Genomic DNA, 23,201 nt, shown 5'->3' with positions numbered 1-23,201 from the left:
AGAGAAGATATTTATCTTTCTGGACTGGTTGGTATAATTCTCTCTAAAGGCCAAGAAGAAATTAAATAACATCTAGTCTTTTAGACATGAATTTATGCAAGTATCACAGAATCATAGATTGTCCATTCTATAAGGCACTATAGAAGCCGTCTGGTACAGCCATACACGTACAAAATTGTCTGCTATAACATACCTCATAAAAAGGGTCATCTAGCAATTGCTTGAAAATCTCTAGTAAGGGAGAACTTACTATCTCTTAAGCCCTTCTACTGGCTTCATTTTATTTCTAGTTTATTTACGTGATGTGCTTATGTTCCTTCAGTGCTTCCTCATTGTAAATAAGATGTACAATATAAGTTTCACTTTTCATTTTATCTTGTAATTGGCAAAATAGTTGTTTGCTTTTATTGGGGGGAAAAAGTCTAGTTTATCTACACAGCAATGTTGGATTGCTGAATGAAGAGATGAAATGCAAAAGAACATTCACACATTAAGCTCTAAGAAATGGGTTTTTTTGTTCTAGTTTTCTTGCACAGAATGACTAATATGGAAATGTTTTACATGATTGTGCATGCATAGCCTGTATCAGATTACTTGCTATTGCAGAGAGGGGTGGGAGGATAGAACTTGGAACTCAGAACTTTAAAAAAAAATGTTAAAAATTGTTTTTACATGTCATTGGGGGCAAAAAAATTTTTTTTAAAGGAAGTGAATTCTTTATGAAAATTTTAATTATATCTAAGAAGAAATTACAGTCCTTCACCATTATTTTACCATGCTATGGAAAGATTTGCATCCTTTTTTTAGTATAGGAAAGTATTAGTTTTACCGTAGCATGACTGGTTTAAGTATCAGTTTTGTAATTTGAATATGTACAGAAAAACAGAGGAATTTTTTAATTTGGGAAGTTAGGCATTTATTTCTATGGTCATAGTATAATGAATTGTGTGCTTTAAAGATGCATATGGTAAAATGGAAATTTTTAAAAAGCACTATTGTTGGAATAATTTTTATATCTCTAACTTGGCATTATCTATGAGTATATTTAGAAGGTGGTAATAACATCCTTAGATTTACCAATTGTTAAATTTCTTATAGCTTAGCATACCAAAGGATGAGCTGGGAGGCCTTGAAGAAGTCAATCAATGGTCTTATCAATAAAGTGAACATTTCTAACATAGGGATTATCATTCAAGAACTCCTGCAAGAAAACATAGTTAGGGGAAGGTAAGTATCAATTACTTCATTTCACATTACTTTTAAAAAGTAACCCAGCATCAATGGCAAAAACAAACATTACTGTTTTAAAATATAGATAGTGATCTTTGTAATTTTATGCCATTTTTTCAGTGGTATGTATCTATATTCAATTCATACAAATTCTTTACTAAACTATAGACTGTCTAACTTAGATTTTAATAGATCATCATGAAACATGTGTGCCCATCCATGCTTAACTGTTCTCAGTAGAACTTGTTATCCTATTATTATTTCTTATACCCAATATCTTATACTAGTCAAACTTTTAACCTTATTTCAATAGCCTTTTAAAAATAAATTAATTAATGGGCTGAGAATTTAGAAAGTGAGAAACATTTTAAAAAGTGGGATATGATGTACCTTATGGGGGTAAGAGAACAACAGAAATAATACAACTTTATATAGTTCTTTGATGCTTTACAGTTTTAAAGTACTATCTACCCCATTCGCTTATTTCAACACATATTTATTAAGTATTGATATGTGATATTATGTACTGGTGGTTAAAAAAGAGAAAGAAAAAGGAAAGACCTTGCCATGTACTTGGGAGGAGGGAGGCTTGGATATGACAAATACTTTCCTTGAAGGTTTAATTCTGTTGGACATTCACACTGTAGTATTAACTTATTTGTTCTCTCCTCTCCTCCTTCGTCTCCCTCTGTCCACGTTGACATACCTTTATCTAAGGGTTCCATCACTGAAACCTTGCTAGACATTTTGGTGTTTATGGGTTAGATTTCTTTCTTAAGGACCATACCTTAAACCCAATTCACTGTGGCTCTCATTGATTGGTCAACAATAGGTCCCAGCCAAAGCCCCAATTAGTGGTTATAGTTTGGGCCATTTCAGAGTAAATGTAAATAGCAGTTGTTTCTGTTTTGACCAGAAAGGGTCTTTACCTCCTGGATTGATTTTTTTTCCTCCATTAGGTAAAAGAGGTCATTCTTTGTCTCATTTCTTACCTAGCCTTACTCAGTGAATGGATGTTGCCTTCAGTCAAACTGAGACCTGTGAAAAACCTTAGGTTAAAAAGTCCAAGGTCGCTTACTACATGAGGTCATCTCCAGTCATCCTGATTTTTATCTTGCCACTGGACTCAGATATCTTCAGAGGAAAAAATGATTTTGCACAGCCCTCCCTCACTGAAATACAGTTCACTTGCAAGTCATGGCATCACCTTCCTGATGCCATGGTCGTCTTTGAGAATGAAGGACAAACAACAACAGTAATTTAGTGTTTAACTTTTTTAGTTTAGTTACGCAAGACTGAGGAATTTTGATTGAGGAGCAGGGAGGTGAGGGTGAAAAGTTAATATAAATCAGGGGGTCAGGCAGACCATTTCACAGTGCTGAAATTGGAGGCTTTGACAACTGCAGGTAACTATTAGGGTATTGGTTTGCAGGAGGGTTGGTGAAGGAAAATAAGAACTGACATAATATGGGAGAGGGATTTTTTATTTATCTCCAGTGCCTCCCTTATGGTGATGGTAGGCTATGTTTCATAGAAAATCTTTTCTTAGTCTGCCTTTAGCATTCGTGCCATAGATACATTATATATAAGTGGTGTAGCTAATGTCTGTTGCGAATGGCATCTAGGTGGCACAATGGATAGGGTTCTGTGCCTGGAGTCAAGAAGAATCATCTTCTAAGTTCAAACCTGGCAGAAGACATTTACCAGCTGTCTGATCTTGAGCAAATAATTTAATCCTGTTTGCCTCAGTTTCCCCATCTGTAAAAAGAGCTGGAGAAAGAAATAGCAAACCACTCCAGTATCTTTGCCAAGAAAACACCAAATGGGGTTCTGAAGAGTCAAACACAACTGAAACAACTGAACAGCAACAATTTTAAAAGCAGTATTTTTGAAGCTAGTTTGTTTATCTTTGAGTCTTTTTTGTAATGTTTTACTCAGATGTTCTTTTCTTTATAAATTTTTTACTTCTGAATTCTTTCAGAATGCCAGAGGTCATGAATTAAAAGAAATAGCTGAAAGACACAAACTCTGTCAACAGCTTACTCCTAGGGTTGGAGGGGTAGGGTTAATTTGGGGTTGTAAAGACACCCTAGCATGTATTTATTAAAAGTGCTGAAAATTTTAGTCTTTATTTGGTTCTCACAGCTACTTACAGGAGAAAATAATGTTACTGCATTAGAATTCCTGGTAAAGGTATTTTTTTCCTTTGGAAAGATTGTAGTAGGTTTTGATAAATTTTTTATTTAAAAAGTTTTGGTGTATTTTTCTTTTTAAAAAAAACCACAGGGGATTGCTGTCTCGATCTGTTTTGCAAGCACAGAGTGCATCTCCAATCTTTACCCATGTCTATGCAGCTCTTGTGGCAATTATCAACTCAAAGTTCCCAAACATTGGAGAACTGATCCTCAAGAGGCTAATTCTGAATTTTCGGAAAGGCTATCGAAGAAATGATAAGGTATGTAATGGACTTTTCATTCTAAATGCTGTAATGGTACGGACTGCTAGATGGTACAGATCTGATATTATACTACAATAAAAAGGAAGGGTGAAAATACTTAAATTCTTTTAATTCTGTAGTATTTTTCCAATGATAAATCACAATGAGTTAGTACCACTAATGCTTCCAACTTATTCTTTATATGCCAATGGTTTTCATGCTGAGATACTTTTAAAAAAACTTTATGTACTTATTTCCCTACTTGAAAAAATAAGTTTTTTCATACTAATTACAAAATTATTAAAATGCTATAGATTCTGCAACTTAATAAAGATATTTAAGATTCAGGAAGTCAAGTTCACCACGTAACTCTTTCTTTTGCTTCGTTTTGCAGCAACTTTGTCTAACCGCTTCAAAATTCGTTGCACACCTTATTAACCAGAATGTGGTAAGTACTTACTTGAAATTTCGGCCTATTCTATAAAATAGGGAGCCCAGCCCTATAACATGTCCTTTGTTCTTGCTTTTTTCTTGTGATATGCAACACTTGATTTTCTTTTTCTTCTTCAATATTTTAGTTAATAACTATAATGAACACTTCTAATATAATTTAATAAAGAAATATATAGGGTTTTTTTACATTTGTATATTATATTACCAGCCAACTCTCTTTTCAAATTACTATGCTTTCAAATAGTGTAATTTCATTAATTTTTTTATCTTGAGACTAAAATTGGAAACTTTCCCATTTATTTGTTCATTAGACCCTAATTATGGGAACATAGTAAGCAATGTCATTTCTAATATCTGTATCTTTGCCTTCAGGTTATTAGTTTTAAACAAATAGAAGAAATCAGTATTATCTCTATTGATAAATATATTTTCATTTCGATGTGCTACTTTTTAATTCATTTGGCTCAAAGTCAAACATATTTCCTTATTCAATAGTTTTTTTTCCCCTAAAATTTTATTTTATTTTAAATTTTAAAAATTATATTTTTAAAAATATAATTTCCCCTAAAATTAAAATTTTCCCCTAAAGTTTATAATCTTGGCAAGTAACAAAATTGATATTGACCTTACTTTAAAGCTTCCTTTTCATATCTGTTGTAATTTCTAGGTTGAGAGAAATAATAAATGAAAATGAACTTTGTTTAAGGTTACTAAGTGCCAGGGTTTCATTGTCACTTTCTCTAATTTCTTTTAACTGTAGGGATTCACTCTTACTCTTAAAAAAATAATTGAGTGCCACTTCCCTAACCACCATGGGAGTAACAAATAAACCTTTTTTATAAGACCAGAGACAATTGATTTTACATATACCAAGACAATGCAAAATTGCACAACTTTTGTTTGCAAACACTGTAGTGAATAGTATAAAGCTAATTTAAAATATTTTTAGGACTTTTGCCAAAAAGTTAACAGTATATTTTATGTCTCTGCTTCTGTGTGGAGTGGAATCATTTTTCTGTCATAGACATGAGATTATTATTTTATTTTGTTTTCATTTTTGGTGTTACTTATTATGAAATTTAAACATCTTTTCCTTCTTGTAATATATGAGTGATTTTTAGAGAGGATTGTCTAAATCTTTTGGCTCCATTATAAGACATACTGTTTTTATGATGAATTTTCCTAATATAATTATTCTATTCTTAATTTGCTTATAAATTATTCATGGTATTATCAAAATGAAACTTTAAACATGGCTCTTGATTTTATTTTTTGCAATTGATAATTTAGTTCATTTTTATAGCGTTAAATGGGTTTTTTTTTTTCACTTTACCAAAAACTTATGGATTCTTTGATACATTAGAATTCATATAATGAGAGATATTAAAAGTTGAATTATTAGATATATATGCTTTAATCAGAGAAAATTATATAAAACAACATATTCCTAATCCAAAATTATTAAAAGTGCTCTTAACTTGAATATTAAATTTTATATTATAGATTAAAGATGGTAAAATATAGCATTTATCTGACTAAATATGAAGAGAATAGTCCTAAAATGATGCCATTGGTCAGCCATTCAGCTATTTGTTAAGCACTTACTATATCAGAGGCAGCTGTCCATCATTGGATAGAGTACTGGGCCTAAGTTAAGAAGACCTGAGTTCAAATTTGAACCTCAAACACTTAGTAGCTTGTGACTCTGGGCAAGTCATCTAACTTCTGTGTGCCTTAATCAACTGGAGAAGGATGTGGTAAACTACTCCCAGTATCTTTGCCAGGAAAATCCCATGGACAGTATTAGCCTGCTGTGGTCCATAATGGGTCAGAGTCAGACAGGTCTGAATGACTGAACAGCAACTACAGTATGCCAGACACTGTGCTGGGAATATAAAAATACAAATAGAGAGAAAAACATCCCCTGCCCTCTAAGAGCTTTCATTCTAATGGCAAAGTCAACATCAGAAAAAAGGCAGAAAAGGAAAGTAGGGAAGACAAAAATTTGTCCCTCCCTTCATTGTGTAGGAAGTCTGGAGTGCATCCTGGATCAGAATTAGTCTAGGCTGGATTGAGGCACTTTTCTAGTAGATGTCTTGGGAGAAGTTAGAGGGAGAGGTCTCAGGAGCAGAGGCTTTATATCCACTGAGGAATTCCCAAATTGGAATAAGACTCCAGATGCAGGGTTGGGCCTGGTAGAAGGAACTTGGTGTACAGCAAGTGTGGATAGAACAAGTCATAGTCAACTAGTCCCTCTATTTAGTCTGAGTTAACATTTGAACAATTTTGAGAGAATTCATTAACTTAATTAATTAGTTAATTCATTAACTTAAGGTCATCCTTGAATCATTTTCCCTTCCCAAAACAGATCTTAGATGTACAAAAGTGGAAAATAGAAGTGGAAGAAATAAATTTGCTGTCTAATTGAGATAACGTTGTCATATAATCTGTAGCTAGTAATAGAGCTTATTGGCTTATAGCCTAGCATTGCCATCACAAGAAATTTTCATTCGCATTATATAGCTTAAAGTATTTTATTAATAATTATCCAAAAATATGTTCTTTTAATCATATTGCATCCCTCTCTTATAGGCACATGAAGTTTTATGTTTAGAGATGCTTACTTTACTCCTTGAAAGACCAACAGATGATAGCGTTGAAGTTGCAATTGGATTTCTTAAAGAGTGTGGCCTAAAATTAACAGAAGTCTCACCTAGGGGAATTAATGGTAAGTATATTCTTTACTGTAGAATTTAGGTTTTGGTTGAATATGAGCCTTTTATTCATATAACTTTTTTCTTTTTAATTATAGCTATATTTGAACGCCTTCGCAACATTCTCCATGAATCTGAAATTGACAAACGAGTTCAGTATATGATTGAAGTGATGTTTGCAGTACGTAAGGATGGATTCAAGGATCATCCTGTTATTCTGGAAGGACTTGATCTAGTAGAGGAAGAAGACCAGTTCACTCATATGCTTCCATTGGAAGATGACTATAATCCAGAGGATGTGCTTAGTAAGTCAGACATAGAAGAAAACCATGCCAAACTATTTGGAGTTAAGTATAAATATCATGAGTGTTATTGTGATTTTAAAATACACTGTTTTTTTTCTATTTTAAAAGATGTCTTCAAGCTGGATCCTAATTTTATGGAAAATGAAGAGAAATACAAAACTATTAAGAAAGGTAAATAGAATTTTATTTAAACTGATTGTCAAGTTTAAAAAAACCCACACAACTGTAATTTTAAATTTTTATGGAGTATTTTTGTGATTATCTTATATTTAATCCATAAGAATTGTGCCCATTGTCTAAAAGCTCAAGAATTTTTAAAAAATAGAACTGTTTAGGAACTGGGGCATATTCCTAATTGAATTGAAAATCCTGTATCCAATCAACCAGCATAAGTATGGATTTAATAAGCACCTAATGTGTATCAGACTTCACGCTAGGCTCTGGGAATATGATAACAAATGAAATAACCCGTGTTCAACATGCTTTCATTGTTTTTGAAAAAACATGTCCATAAATAAGTATATAGAGAATATATGTGCGTGTGTATACACACGCACATATATGTATATGAATGCAAAGTAATTTGGGGAGAGAAGACACTAAGATTCAGGGAATTGTGGCCTTAGAAAAATTACTATGCAGGATACAGAAGGTGGTACTTGAGTTAAATCTTGAAGAAAATAGGGGATTCTAAGAGGCAGAGGTGAGCAGGAAGTATCCTTTAGACATAAAGATGCCAGTGTTAAAGACACAGAATTAAAAGTTCAATATCATCTGTTAAGAATAGCAAGAAGGCCAGTTTAGCAGGAATATAAAACCGGGGAAGGGAGTAATGTAAAATAAGATTAGGACCACGCTATAAATGCCAAATAGAGAAGTTTATATATTATAATAGGAAGCTGCTAGATTTTACTGAGTTGGAAAATCACATAGTAAGACCTGTGCTTTAGGAAAATTGCGTGGGCAGCTCTGTGAATGATTGATTTGAGAGGAGGGAGACTCAGCGGTAGGAAGACAGATTAGCAGGTTATTGTAGTAAGAAAAGCTAAGAGCCTGGTGATGGTCATGAATACGCAAATTTGGCTAGCTCTAAGAGTTGTGGAAGAAGAAATGGCAACTGACTTCATTTGTAGGTTGAGTAAGACTGAGGAAAGGATAACAGTGAGGTTACAAACCTAAGTGACAAGGAGGTTGATGTCCTTGATGGGGAGGAGGAAGAGAAAAAGAGAGATTTCAGCAAGGTGGCTTGAGGGAAAAATAATAGGCTCCATTTTGAACTTGTTGAGTTGGTGATGTTTATGGGACCTCAAATTTTAAATGACCAGTAAGTAGTTGTTGATACAGGGCTATAGCTCAGGAGAAAAATTACAGGTGGAGACATACATATAATATTTAATTATAGGATTTTATATATATAATATATAAATTATATATAACATAATATATACACATATACATACATACATATATATATATATACATATATATATCTATATATATATAGGAGCTACCAAGGTTACTTGAGTGAGAACATTTAGAGAGGGATGAGATGAGAAGGACTAAACACAGCTTTAGGGTATGCCCAGAGTTAAGAGCATGATAGGGATGATGAACCAGCAAGGAGACTGAGAATTTAACATGGTAGTCTTCTGAGCCAGCATTTGACTTTGCAGGAGACAGTATGGTACAGTGAACAGAGTGCTGGATTTTGAATCAGAGGACCGAGGTTCAAATTCCATTTCTGATACTCATAAAATCTCTTGTGTAACCTCAAACTTTTCCTCTTTAGTCCTCTGTTTCCTCATCTGCACATTGAGGAACTTAGACGTCTGAGGTCCTTCAAGTTCTGACTCTATGATGTTGTCATCTATAATATCACATTTGTTTTTTTATATATTTACTTTTAAAAAAAATAGTGGTTACCTCTTTTGTTTTTATCAGCCACATAGTCAAATGCAAGTGATGATGATATCCACATCTTCATCTCCAGCCTCTACCTTTACCTTGGTGACTTCTGTATTTCCATCTCTCTTTTGAACATTTCACCTCAGATATCCTATAACTATATCAAATTAAACTGTCTAAAGTTGAATTCATCAACTTTGACCTCAGATCAGCTTCCTTTCCCAAGTTCCCCATTCTTGTTGTAATAGAGGATTTAGAGTGATAAAATACCTTAGAGATTGTCTAATTTGCTCCTCATCCATCCTCTTTACTCCTTTTGACCACCCAAAGTGCTTCAAATGTCAAGGCCAAAAAATCTCAGATTTATCTTTGACTGTTATCTCTCCTTAATCACCTAAATCCAGTCTGTTTTCCCAGTCCTGTCAACTGTTCCCTCAAAATGGCTTCAGAAATCATTCTCATCATTTCATACTGTGATTACTCAACAGTTACCTGATTTCACTAACTTTAGGCATTCTAAATTCAGTTGATATCCCTCCTCCTACTGGATACAATTGGACTCTTAGATATTTCTCTCTTCCTCAGCCCTTCTACTCTAGCACGTCCTGCCTTCTGACCATTTATTTCATTTATGCGTCCCTAAGCATTTGCTCAGGCTGTCTTGCTCTGACCCTCTAAAATGCACTTTATAGCACTAAAAGTCTGTATTACACAATTCAACCATCATATATCATCTTGAATTGTTCCCTATTTTCTTATATCTCAATATTGTCTGTACCTAGAATGAAAGCCACTTGAAGTGTCTTTTTGTTATAACTTCAAGTAGAATGAATTGTAGATACATAATAAATGTCTGCTGATTAATAGAAAACCCAAACCATTTGTTTGTTTCTTTTATCCAAATTCGTTATTTTGGTTTGGGGAATCAAAATTAAAGAAATTTTAATTGTAGTTACAAGTTTATTCCCTTAGGTTATTAACATAGCTGGAAATTTTAGCTGAGTTAGCTCTTTTTCCTTTTGTGAAGTTAGCACTTGTTGCTGGAGAAATTAGAAGTCCCATCTTCCTTCCCCTCCCCACCCCCCGCTATTCTTCCATCCTCAAGGGTCTTGGCAATATGCCAATAGCTAGAAATGTAATCTCTCATTTTAAAAAATTATCCAGTTAATTAAAATGAAATTTAATTAGCTTTCACAGTTAAGCAGAATTTGCTGTAGGTCAAGAGAAACTGATAGAAATACCCACTGGAGTTTCTTTGACTTTTATTCTTTCAAAAATATTTTTAATTGTGGGGGGCTGGTACCAAAAAGGACAGGTTAGTAACATGGGGCTACCTAATGAGCTGTATTTTCTTTGCTTTGTGTCTGGCAGCATTTGGGAAACAAGGTATTCTCTTCACTTTCTTGACTCTCTACAGACTGGCTTCTGATCTCATCACTCAGTCAAAATTCTTCCCTCCAAAGTTGCTAAATCATCATTTAATTGCCAAATATAATGGCCTTTACTCAGTTCTCATTCTTCTTGACCTCTCTGTAACCTTTGACACTCTTTATCACTCTTTTCTGTTAGATACTTTGTTTTCTTCAGGTTTTCATGACATTGCTCTCTCCTGGTTCTCTTCTACCTTTCTTTTTTTTGTTGTTTTGTTTTGTTTTGCTTTTTGGAGGGCATTTGGGGTTAAGTGACTTGCCCAAGGTCACATGGCTAGTTTTGTGTTAAGTGTCTGAGGCCGGATTTGAACTCAGGTCCTCCTAACTCCAGGGCTGGTGCTCTATTCACTGTGCCACCTAGCCACCCCTCTTCTACCTTTCTTACCACACCTTTACTAAATCTTTTTTCATCCAGGTCATTCCTGTTAACTGTAAGTATCCCACAGGACTCAGTCCTGGGCCCTATTCTTTTCTTCCCCCTATATTGTTTCATGTTGATCTCATCAGTTCCCATGGATTCCATTATTATCTCTGTGATGATAAATCTCAAATCTACCTAAAGAGCCCTAACCTTTTTGTTGACCTCTAGTCTGTTGTCTCCAATTGCCTCTTGGACATCTCAAACCGGATATACCATAGACATCTTAAACTCAAAATGTCCAAAATGAAATTATCTTTCCCCCTAAACCTGTTGCCAATTTCCTTAATACCTTTGACGATGCCAGCATCCCCCCAGTCTCCCGGGCTCACAACCTAGGGTAGGTGTCAAGGAATCCTCAACTGCTCACTTTCTCTTGCTCCCCATATCCAGTTTGTTGCCAGTGTCTATTTTAACTTGTAACATCTCTCATATAAGCCCCATTCTCTTCTCTGACACTGCTACTACCCTGGTACAGGCCTTATCACCTCACTCTTGGACCTTTTAGGTAATCTGCTGGTTGCTTTGCCTGCCTCAAGTCCATCATTCCAGTCCATCATTCACTCAGCTGTCAAAATGATCCTCCTGAAGTGCCTGACCATATTGTTCTCCCCCCCCCCCCCACATACAACTTCAGTGACTGTAATGGGAATGTAAATTTATGTTGTTGCCATCTTTCTAAGATTGTATTGTGTAAGATCTTCCCTGCCCCTAGGGCATTTGATAGGCTTAAGTGCACCTGGAGCCTGTGGTGGGAGGCTTGTTTTTCAGGAGATACTTAGTGATCAGGCAGTGGGTCAAGAGGGTTGTTACATTCTCTGAGCCAGGAGAAGGCTATATAATCCCTGATGTGAGGCTTTGTTTTGGGTCTCACTTTGAGAAGTGTTGTGTAATGTTTGACCAGATGAGACTCTGGGCAGCCATTGAGATCCCCCCAGCTTTGAAAAACCCAGGTGTTGATTCTTCCCTGTCTGATGACTGACTAGGTATGGATGTTATGGTTGGACAGTTGTCTGCTTGAAATGTTTCTGTTTGCTTGTAACCTCTGTAATACTCTGAAGTTTGGCATGCTGACTTCTTCCCCTGAACTAGGTAAATGATATGTTTGATTGATTAAAGCAAGATCGTTAACCCATTTTGAGTTACTTTCCTTTAGAAAAGCAGATCTAACAACCTGTGTTGGCAGCCACCCTCGGTATGCTGGGGTGCTTGCTGATACAGTGACTCACTATCAGATATCTTCCAGGATCACATACAAGACCCCTCTTTGACATTCAAAGCCCTTCATAACTTATCTCTCATTGTCTTTGTACACTAAAGTTCCTCTTCCACCCTCACCCCCACCCCACCCCCACCTCTGATATTGATGACACTCCATTGCCTGACTCAGGTCATTTACAACCACTGTCCCCCCATATCTGGAATGTTCTCTTTCTTCATCTCCACCTTCTACTTTCCTGGCTTCCTTTAAGTTCCAGCTAAAATCCTACCTTCTACTTGAAGCCATTCCTAATCCCTTTCATTTTGTGCCTTCTCTCTATTGATTATTTTCTCTTTACCCTCTCTGTAGCTTGTTTGCAGTTCTCCCCTATTAGACTATCTACTCCTTGAGAGCAAGGACTATGTTATCTTTCTTTGTATCCCCAGGGCTTAGCATAGTGCCTGGTATATAGAGGGCACTTATTTATTGTTTATTGACTGACTTTCTTGGATGCTTATTATTTTCCTCACAACTGTGACAAATTTTGTTGCTAGTACACCACTGAAATAGCATCATTCTCTTCTCCTGTTAGGTAATGCTTCTGCCTAGGAAATTTATTTGGAAGCCTCCAGGTAAAAATTTGGATTTGTAAATCTATATAAAAGCAGGAATTAATTGAATATGATCCTTTTGCATTGTTTTGACTTCAAAGCTCTGATTGCCTCATCATGGCATGAAAGTGACATTTGGTTCCTGAAGATTTTGCCAATCAAATATAAGATGATGCAGGCCCTTCTAAACTAGAAAGGCCTTAAGTATAGGTTCACCACCAGACTGTGTGCCTTTTGTCCAAATACCAGCCTTGATAAGTTCATAGACCCTCATCACTAGAAGGTTGCTATTTGAGAGAAGCCTAGGTAAGCTTGGTTGACAGGTGATGTGAGGGCACAGTAGTTATAAATCACATTGACTAAGATGTGGAAGAGTTTTACCCATGCTATTGAAATTAAAGATTTTAAAAGATATGAAAAACTCACTGACCTTATTATGGACAATATCATCAGACAAATGACTTTAGAATCCCAGAAGTTCCATGGGTTTTAAGCTAGTACAAGTCCTACAAGACTAATAAAACAAATGGTACTTTTTCAAAATAAAGTTTCTGCTACTCTTTGTTTTACATTTGATCACTCATTAGATGGGCTATATTACTGATTTTGATGTTCACCATTTAATGTCTATATATAGCATGAAATGGATAAAAAAAGGATAATGAGATTTTTTTAAACCCTTTTTTTTTGTTCTATAAAATTCTTTTGAGAACCCTGGAATTCTTAGCAGCCTTATTTATCTTCTTCTTTCTCTTCCCTACCCTGGCCTTTCCTAGTTGAAAACTGTCCTTCTTATGCTGAAATAAATATAACTCTGCCTCTCAAAATATGCCAGTTTCTAGCCTAAAATCTTTCGCATTGTGCTCTGAAAAGCTGCCAGCTAATTCTTCTCCTCATTCTGCTTGTCCAGTTTTTGTGTCATGACCACCTAGCTTTCTTTGGCAAAAGGATAATGATATTTTTTTTTCTAGGAGAGCGCTACCAGTTGGCTCATGTGTATTTAAGGGTTGGTGCTCTCCTACTGCCCAGAAGCACAGAGTGAACCAGACATACTGTTTTCAAAAAGTGATACGGGTGTCGTGTAACCTTTATATTTTGCTTTGATTTTATTACCTACTTTATTTTTTCTAGAAATTCTTGATGAAGGTGACAGTGATTCAAACACAGACCAAGATGCTGGAAGTAGTGAAGAAGATGAGGAGGAAGAAGAAGAGGGCGATGAAGACGAGGAAGGTAAACATTTTTTCCCAAGTTATTTCAGTAGTGTTTAAGAAAAAAATGGTACTTATGTAATTAACAATAAGCCTGTTAATTTTTTTTTAAGGGAAGGTTGATATTTATGCTTTTACTTACTTGGCTTCATTTTAGAACTTAAAAATAAATATGACCAAGGTTTTCATGAATTAGAGAGACTCATTATGGCTAAGATTCACATTTGCATGTACTTCAGATTTTATATTGATCTGTTGTGGTGAGTCATTTATTCTCAGAAAGTTAGTAGTTCACCCATAAATGAATGAATTCTTGAAATGTTATTGTATCAGATAGCAACATGAAGTCCTTTCTATAAATGGAGAGTTTACATAGGGAGCAGGGAGTTTTCGTAGTTTGGCTCAGAAACTTTTTGAAGCAGTGTTGCCTACTAAGACTACAACTCACTTCATTTTTTTTTCTTTTAAAAAATCACACTTAGATTGGTACCATGGGCTTGTTCTTAAAGGTATAAGTTAATTCTCCTAGTGTAGCAGAACATGCTAGGTAGTACCCTAATAGCTCAGTAATGTTATTGACTAGGACTTGGACTGTCCACCTATCTTGCAACTGAGAAAATTAATTTGCAAAAATCTGTCTGATTTGATGTTTTTAAAGTATAATTATGTAAAAGTTTATTTGCATTTGTTTCACACTTACTTTGATGTTTTCTAAATTTTGCTGTTTTCTTCCAGGACAAAAAGTGACTATCCATGACAAAACAGAAATCAATCTGGTGTCATTTCGTCGTACAATTTATCTTGCTATTCAGTCAAGGTAAGCTCCTACCTGTATATTTTGAAAGCCCTATACAGCCTGGGTTTTTTTTTAAATCGTCTTTGTTTTATAATAAAATGCTGTTAAGCATCTTATTCTCTTGCAGTTAAATATAAATCATGAACAAAATCTTGAGAGCTGCTACTCATTTCACCTACAGTCTAGTGATGTGATAGAAATTTAATGATTTATTTTGCTTGTTTGGCTTCTAAATTCTGGTTCTAAGCAAAAGAGTTGTTCTCTGCTAACAGTTTCATATTATGTCTTGCAATGCAGATGGGAAGAGATCTCTATCTGCATAGAAATATGAATAATACTAGAAAGAAGTCCTCAGGCAAATTTTAAAGATCCTTCAAAGTGAGGTTAAGAAAAGTCAATAACTACATTTTGAAAACAAAGCAATTCCTTTTAAACTAGAAGTCATTGAGTTTAATTATGAAGAGAAATACATGAAAATGTTAAATAATTAATACATCTGTTGTTTTGAATGTGAAGAAACCTATTGAGATGGTGGATGTAGTGTTTACATTTTATACTGGAGGCAGAATGTTTTCACAGATTTGTTTTGTTACTAGGTTTAGGTTTTGTATATTTCCACTTGGTATGATGTAATAGCTATGATTCATAAGTGGGAGTCATCTTGTTTTCAGTCTGTCTGAAAATTTTCTTGGCTTTAGATTCATCCTCCAATGCAAGAAAGTTAAAGAGCAAAATATTGGTTGGGAATTTTTTGGTTTGGACTTGACAATTTCTTCACCTCTCTCAAGAGAAAAAAATAGCTATTAATACTTCATTCTTTTCAAACTAAGTTATCATAGAAAATTAGACGTTTTTAATGGATAAATGACATCCTAAGATAATAGACTGACATTCCATTTTGGCCTTTTCTGTTGATCAAATATCAATTTCTACTAACTTCTTATAAATTAATCCCTATTACTATTATGGGAGTGCCTTCTGTTTTTTTTTTTTTTCCATTGAGAATGTACATATTTTCTTAATAAGCTAAATAAAATAAATCATTTCTTCAGTACTTCAAATGGTACAAAATTCACTTTATTTCTGCCATCCGTGCAGATCATAATCACTCCCACACCTTAATAAACTATCTTCATAATCGCTTTGCAGACCCTCACCCTGCCAAAAAAATCCATCACTTGGTTGACCAACCTTCTGGTGATAACCTTCCAAATTTTGCTGTATTAGTCCTTGAATGACAAACATAGTCCATTGCTGGACCTATGCTTTCCTTCCTTTGGATTGGACATTCCAGAGATAGCAATTTATTGTCAATAATTTTCTTCAAGAATTTAGAAAACCTCTTCTTTATGATATGAAATTAAAGTGTTTTAGTGAAAATGAAGGATAATGAATAAATAGTATTATAATAGGGCTAATATAATGCTATATAATAACTGATATTATAAATATAATTTCCCTTTTTCCATCTCCCTCCCCAATATCAGTCATCAGGTTGCAAAAACTTTTTGTATGAGGGCCAACATTTTAGAGATCTCTGCTCTAGATCACAGTCTCCTTCATCCTGTGCCAGTTGGGACCCAAGTACCACTTGGGGCCCAAGCTACACTCATGCTTTTCCCACTTTTAATGGTTGTTTGTTTACCTTTTAGCCACCTGACACTCTTGTAATTTAATAAGAGGATCTTGGCATTTGACAGGTGCTACCTCAACTTCTGTCTCCTAAACCTCCTGGTTTTTAACCAAGCTCAGACTTCACATATCTATTTAAAAATAAAAAAACAACTTTTAACTTTGACCTTCTTCTTTTCCCCCATACCTGCCTCCTCAATACCCTCCTCCCCCAATCCAACTATTACCCTTTACTGCCAGAGTCCTAGAAAGAGCAGATTATAGGCTATATGTGCTACCACCATTCCTTTCCATCTGCTCTTCCCTTAACTCCTTATTTCCCGGCTTCCATCATGATGACTCCACTGAAATGTCTCTCCAAGGCACTGAGCCTTTTTTTTTGCTAAGTTGGATGTCTTAATTTTCTCTATCCTCTTCTTTTACTTTCCTAAAACATACGACACAGATTATCATCTCTCATTATTCCAAATGTTCTTTTCTGCCCATTAAATATTTTCCTTTTTCAAGGAAATACTTCTTAAATACTTCTTCCTTCGTGAAACCTTCTCTGATTCCTTTTTGAATTACTCATAACATTCCATATAGTCTTCTCAATTGCATTTAATGTCTTAGTTTTATTATAGCCCTATATTAAACCAGCACTGACTAGGTAGATCCATATCTGACAAAGGTTTAAAATTGAACAAAATGCAACATTTGTTGTCCATCTAACAGTCAACAAAAGGAGCCTTACTTAGAGCAGAGGAAGAACATTCAGAACGAGAAATGGATGTCCATTGGTAGTATGGTTCCTGTTCCACTGTTGGTCATGTTGCTGGTCTTCATCAGAAGTCTGACTTCCCTTTTTCCTTGACTGTTTTTTACTCTCAACTCTCACCTGTGGCTTCAAGAAACCATAGCACGGGTAACAGCCACATCCTGATAAAATTAAAACCTTCTCAGCAGACAGGCTGAGGGTAACCAACAGGCTTCAACCCCATTGGTGTGTTAGGGGTGTGTGCCCCAAACGTGTGAAGACTTTCTCTGGCAGAATGGGCACATGAGAAGAGTTTGTTCCAGTGGCCATGATGGTGACTGCAGCAGGTACTGTGGAGCACTCTGAGATTGGTCAGGCATCAAAGATACATTGGTCATCCATTGTCTCCTGGGTTATCTCCTGTCATCTTGACTTTTGTCTCACAGCTGAATATTGATGACTGGAAGAAAGTGAGACTGATGACCTTGTGCAACTCTGCCTTACTTAAATCCCATTCATGGGCAAGTCAAGACGTCACCCCATGATGTTACTGGACCTTTTCTAAACAAGAAGAAACAACAATCTTATTGACCAAGAAGAAATATCAACAGCTGAACCTCAGGCCCCTGAACCACTTAAATATCTATACCTTTTAATGAATAGCCTAGGACATGACATCAGGATATGACTCCCACCTAAAGGCATTTTGGTATGCCTTAAGTCTCCTGCTAGTTTGTCAACTTTTGGGAGTATAGAGGTTATTTTCTTTTATCTTTTTATTCCTAACATCTAGCTTTTGTAGTTTAATCAGTCAGTCGGATTGAATTTGGCTACTGCCATAGGCAGTTTGAATTTGTTGAGAGATGGAAGCCTGAAAGGCATTGTTAAGAGACCTGTGATATTTCTTTGGGAGTAACAGTAGATAAAGGTAGTGTTTTTATTGTACCAAACTGAAGATCGCTTGTAAGAAATTACATTTTTAAAAATTAATTTATTAAAAATATTAACAATTAATTTTCTTCCCCTTCCCATCCTCAACAACAAAAGAGAATGACAAAACCTTTAGTTTTTTGTCAGGCAAAGCAAATTTCTTCAATGATCATATCCTAAATGTATGTTTTATTCTGCCCAATGAGTCCCTTTCTTCTTTATAAGGAGGTGGGTAGCCTATGGGGCATTTTAAACAAATTAAACCCAACTTTATTAGGTGATCTTTTAACAACTTCTGCAAAGTATCTGAGTTAAATAACTTTTTCCATCTCTTGTCTTTAATATTGACCTATTAAGACTTGTCTCACTACTACCTTATTCCTCCACTCTTGTTGGGACAACATGAATAATTTTGGCTGATGAACAAGTTTTTTCTCCCTCAAGGATTAACTTATCCTTTGCAAATAGTGTTAAGTTTCTTTGTGGTTTTGGTTTAGTTCTGCTTGGTTTGGCCTTTATTCAAATCTCAAAGGACTTTGTATGGTTTAGATTCCTTTTTTACTTTAAGCTTTAGATTTGTTAGTAGGTAGGACTGCTATTTTTCCACTGATTTTAATTTTTTTGAGTATGTGTATGCAGCCAAATCAGTTTTTACCAGTACTTGCTGTAGTAGACATATGCTCTTTCTTTACCCAGTCTTCTACCACTGATGATTTATTCTAAGATTAATGCATCTATTTCTTTCCAACACAAAACCTGAGATGTTAAGACACATAAGTGTGGTTTTATTTAAAAATTTGCTGTTAAAAATAATTCACTTTCATAATTTTGAACCAATAGTAAAATTTATTTTACAGGAGCTATTGGAAAATTGAAAGCTTATGCTTAGGAGCTGATCTTTATAAGTGTCTAATTTTTTTCAAATTTAAAAATACTTAATAGAACAATAAGTATAACTTCAAAATGGCGTCATGTGTGGGAAAATGACCACGTACTTTATATAAATAAAATTATGAACAAGAAAAATAAGCCTTTCATGCAGCTGGCTTTCTCCGTGATGTTTCACTTACACCATGAAGGAAAATAATAAAATTTAATGAGGAAAATGGGATATTAATTACTTTCTCCATCAACTACCTGACCTGTTTTTTAGAATTTAGATTTTCCCTATAAACTAAAACTTGTTTTTTTTTTTTAAAGAAAATTAAGAGAGAGAAATGCTTGCACTATCTCCATTTACAAATATTATTATGTTTCTGTATTTTTTTGTGAAAATTATCTCTTCAAAATTGACTTTACCATTGCAAGCTATTTTTGTGTAGATCATAGCTATAAAGGTTAATGGTTTATTTGGGTAGATGGAGTTTCTTCATTGTGCCTATTTTGATCCATTGTTTTCTAAAATTCTACCCTAGTGTTGAGTTGTCTTGTGTCAATTAATAGTAATTGGCACTTAAAGGTGGGACGTGAAAACATAGGTGAGTCTCACAATAAGATATGACTATTGAATTTTTGTTGAATATTTTATAGTTTCGATTCTCAATTTAAGTAGAATGAGAATATAGAAACGTACCTCTTGTAGAAGCACATCAAAGTGTTAACACTATTCTTAAATGAAAGTTAAGTTTTCTAGTATTGATTAGGTGTAAGGAAAGAGCAGTGAACCTGGAACCACAGCACTTGAATTCCTGGTTCCATTACTTAATGCCAGTTTGAACCTAGAGCAGGTTATGTGATCTGTCTGGGCTGTAAAATTAGAGGTTGGGCCATGTAACCTGTGAGCTTCCTGAGAGAAAGGACTATTTTTGCCCCTTTTTGTTTTGCTAATGCTTAGCACAGTACCTGGTATGTAATAGGTGCTTAATAAATCCTTGTTGATGTCACTTGAATATCTTACTGAATTAAATATTTTTATGATATAGGACTTAAATATTTTCCCTCAAATATTAACATTAACTTTAAAACTTTTCATCATGTTTTCTTTCTGTTTCTATCTTGTGCTTGTATTTCATTTTTCTTAATTTTATTTAAGTGAACACTTTTAAACTCTTATTCTTTAGGCTCTTCTAGATTAGAACATGACTAGCCATGTGAAAAACTGGTTTACTTGAGAAATCATAAGACACCATATTTTGAAGTCCATGGCCTAAGAGTCTGATGTCTTAAAGGCTTCATGTTTAAACAAATTTTTTGGACTGAATTCCTGGATTATTTAGTTAGAAAGTTTGAGAAATTCTTCAGAACATATAACATGCCTACAAACACATATAATTATTTTTCTAGTGTTTATTTTGTAATTCTTTTGTATTTTCAAAATTATTTTTTCTCACTAGGGAAGTCAGCTTGAAATCCACTCCCATTTATTATATCAATTTGGAGCTAAAGACAATGAACAGAATAAATATCTGGAAGAATCAAAACAAGTTAAAGTACTTATGCTTAAAGATACAGTTAAAATGCAAAGACCTTACATTGAAAATTATGTGAGATAATATTAATTATTGTCTTTACTATGATAGGCATCTGATAAATCATTTATTTTTCCTTCCAATAATATCAGACTACTGAAATTGCACAAAAATATAATCAAACCAGATTAACAGTGAATGGAAGTTCTGTACCTTCAGTCATGCTGTTGTTTAAACGAATTCTACAATTTCCATGTCTAAAATATGCCATTTTTTTGTCTACAGTTTAGATTTTGAAGAATGCGCTCACAAATTGCTGAAAATGGAGTTCCCCGACAGCCAAACAGTAAGATAATTTGTCATTTCTACAAGGAAGACTACAATTTGATGTTTAGCAAAGTTAGCTTTTGTGATCTGAGAATATTATATAGTAAGGACTAAATAGTTCCATCATAAACATTTTTCAGGTATTGTTTTTCTTTGCTTTAATGATTTAAATCACAGATCCTTGCATTGTTGTTTAACACTGCCCATCCTACATATTAACCTGTTCATGGGTAAAGGGAAAAGCACATCACATTTGGAGTTTTCATATATAAATGTTTTTGAAAGATTAGATGTGAATTTAGTTATTTTTTAAATACTTTGGTGAACTTGATTTCTGTGTTGACTTTTTTATATTCCTTTGTAATGCAAATAGCAAAGATCACAGGGTCTTGCTATTATATTACATTGTAACTGTAGAACAGAAAAAAATACCTACTGTTTTGCCTTCATTTCCAGGTGCTTATGCCAAAATTTTTTCTCATTATCAAAATATCAAATAGTTCCCAGTCTGACAAGGGAATTGATTGTGGAATTAAATTAACTAGTGTGCTTCTTGTTGTTTGATGTTTATTTTTAGTCTCCCCAACTTGACTGAAAGTTCTTAGAGGGTAGAGAACACATTTTCTGTTTTTTGTTTTATGTTTAGTATGGTTCTTTGCATTTGAAAAGTTAAATAATTGTTCATTAAATTAATATGTCAATCTTTAGCAATATTTTTATTACAATTTGGGTATCTAGTTCCTCTTGGGAATAGTAGTCTTAACAAGTCAACCCACCAAAGTTTTGGGTTTTTTCTCTATTTATAGTGACCCCAGGGTTCTCAAAGGCAATAGTTAGGTAGTCTTGAGTTCTGGCTGAAGACTCCATGACTTAGTTTGGATCCAGTAATAGGCTGTCATCTAAGAACTGACCTCATTGTTTTTCGAGAAGTTTATCACCAGAATTTCAACCTTCCACTAAAATGAAAAAATATGGTGGGGCCATACCCACTCATAAAAATCATATATTAAGACACAGAAAATGTTGTGGTTTACATGAATAGGAGGTATGCTTATATTGATGAAATCAGAAGTTTATTGGAGGAAAAAGCTATAGATGATGGTATAAGAAAAGTCATAGATATCTGTAACTCATTTCTCTTGGCTATTATTTCTTTAGACTAAAGTCATTAAAAAGGAAATTTCTTTCTTTTTTTTTTTTTTGCTTTTTGGAAGAGGGAAGGTAGGGCAGTGGGGGTTAAGTGACTTGCCTGAGGTCACATGGCTAGTTTTTGTGTTAAGTTTCTGAGGCCAGATTTGAACTTGGGTCCTCCTGAATCCATGGCCGGCGCCCTATTCACTGCACCACCTAGCTGCCTGAAATTACTCTATCTCTGGTCTGTAGTCTCCTTTAGACTACAAGTGTTGGGTATATTTATTGAATATAGCTAGATATGAAGTATATCCAAACCTTCGGAATTTATAGTTTGAAGAGTATTATAGGTTCCCATTCCATACCTTGGGAGATGATGCTTTTGAGATGATGTCATTTAAGCCTTACAGCATCAGTTTCTTTTTTGAAGTGGATACCACCAGTATCATCCACATTTAAAGATGAGGAAACAGCCCCATAGGGATCATGTGATCTGCCTAGGTTCACACAGCTTTGTGTCACAGGTGGGATTTCAATCAAATTATTCTTTATACCAAGTCTGGCACCCTGTCTTTTGCAAAATTATAAAGTGCATGCTTTCAAAGAAGGAAGAAATTGAGCACAGTTGTCCATGAAGACATTTTTTTTGAGTTGTGACTTGTACTGAATTTTAAGAATGAATCAGATTTTTAACAGTTGAAATGCTGGAGCAGTGATATGAGCAGAAGACCCACACTAGCTATTAAAAGGTTTTTTCAAATACAAATTCATCATGTTACCCAACCTTTCCATCTCTATCACCTAAAATTTCAAAGCCTGTTACTTTCTTCTTCAAATAACTGATAAAAGTATTAAATATAATGAAAGCAAGGATAGTTCATTTCACTAGAGACCCCATTTTAGGATGATGTTCATTCATTAGTCAGTAGTCTTGTGATTAGTTCTATTTAACCATTTCCAAACCTACCTAAACTTTGGTATAAATCATCCAATATATCTCTGAAACACAAAATGTTATCGACTGCTATGTTGAAATATATATATGCTATACTTTTACAGCATTCTCTGGATCTAAAAGCCTAGTAATCTTAGAATAAGGAAAATGAGCTTAGCTGTTAAATTGAGGAGGTGATAGAGAAAACTGTCCCTGATGAAATGGCAAAACTAGATAATAAGAAAGATGATTTGTCACATAGAAAAAGTGAAGATGGTACCCACTAATTCTCAGTTGAAGATAGAAAGGAGATTTTATATATACATATATATGTGTTGAATATATTTATTGAATATAACTAGATTAGAAACATTCAAACCCTCAGAACTTAA

At 34.4% G+C, this 23,201-nt stretch overlaps 1 protein-coding gene across 1 annotated transcript in view; it reads left to right on the top strand.

Annotated features, from left to right (window-relative positions):
- Positions 1-23,201, top strand: part of CWC22 (CWC22 spliceosome associated protein homolog) — a 77,959-nt gene that overhangs the window by 21,371 nt on the left and 33,387 nt on the right. The window contains exons 6-14 of the mRNA XM_069068561.1: positions 1,099-1,227; positions 3,517-3,685; positions 4,062-4,115; positions 6,713-6,848; positions 6,933-7,139; positions 7,248-7,310; positions 13,836-13,937; positions 14,651-14,732; positions 20,703-20,763. Of these exons, the coding sequence (XP_068924662.1) occupies positions 1,099-1,227; positions 3,517-3,685; positions 4,062-4,115; positions 6,713-6,848; positions 6,933-7,139; positions 7,248-7,310; positions 13,836-13,937; positions 14,651-14,732; positions 20,703-20,763 (1,003 nt within the window). The remainder of the gene's footprint in view (positions 1-1,098; positions 1,228-3,516; positions 3,686-4,061; positions 4,116-6,712; positions 6,849-6,932; positions 7,140-7,247; positions 7,311-13,835; positions 13,938-14,650; positions 14,733-20,702; positions 20,764-23,201) is intronic.

This window comes from Petaurus breviceps, unplaced genomic scaffold (assembly GCF_028583685.1).
Source record: "Petaurus breviceps papuanus isolate PSGF00001 unplaced genomic scaffold, PetGlider_PUasm1.0 90763, whole genome shotgun sequence".
Taxonomy (NCBI): Eukaryota; Metazoa; Chordata; class Mammalia; order Diprotodontia; family Petauridae; genus Petaurus; species Petaurus breviceps.
The sequence above is the reverse complement of the archived record's forward strand: the minus strand, read 5'-3'. Positions and strand labels throughout refer to the sequence as shown.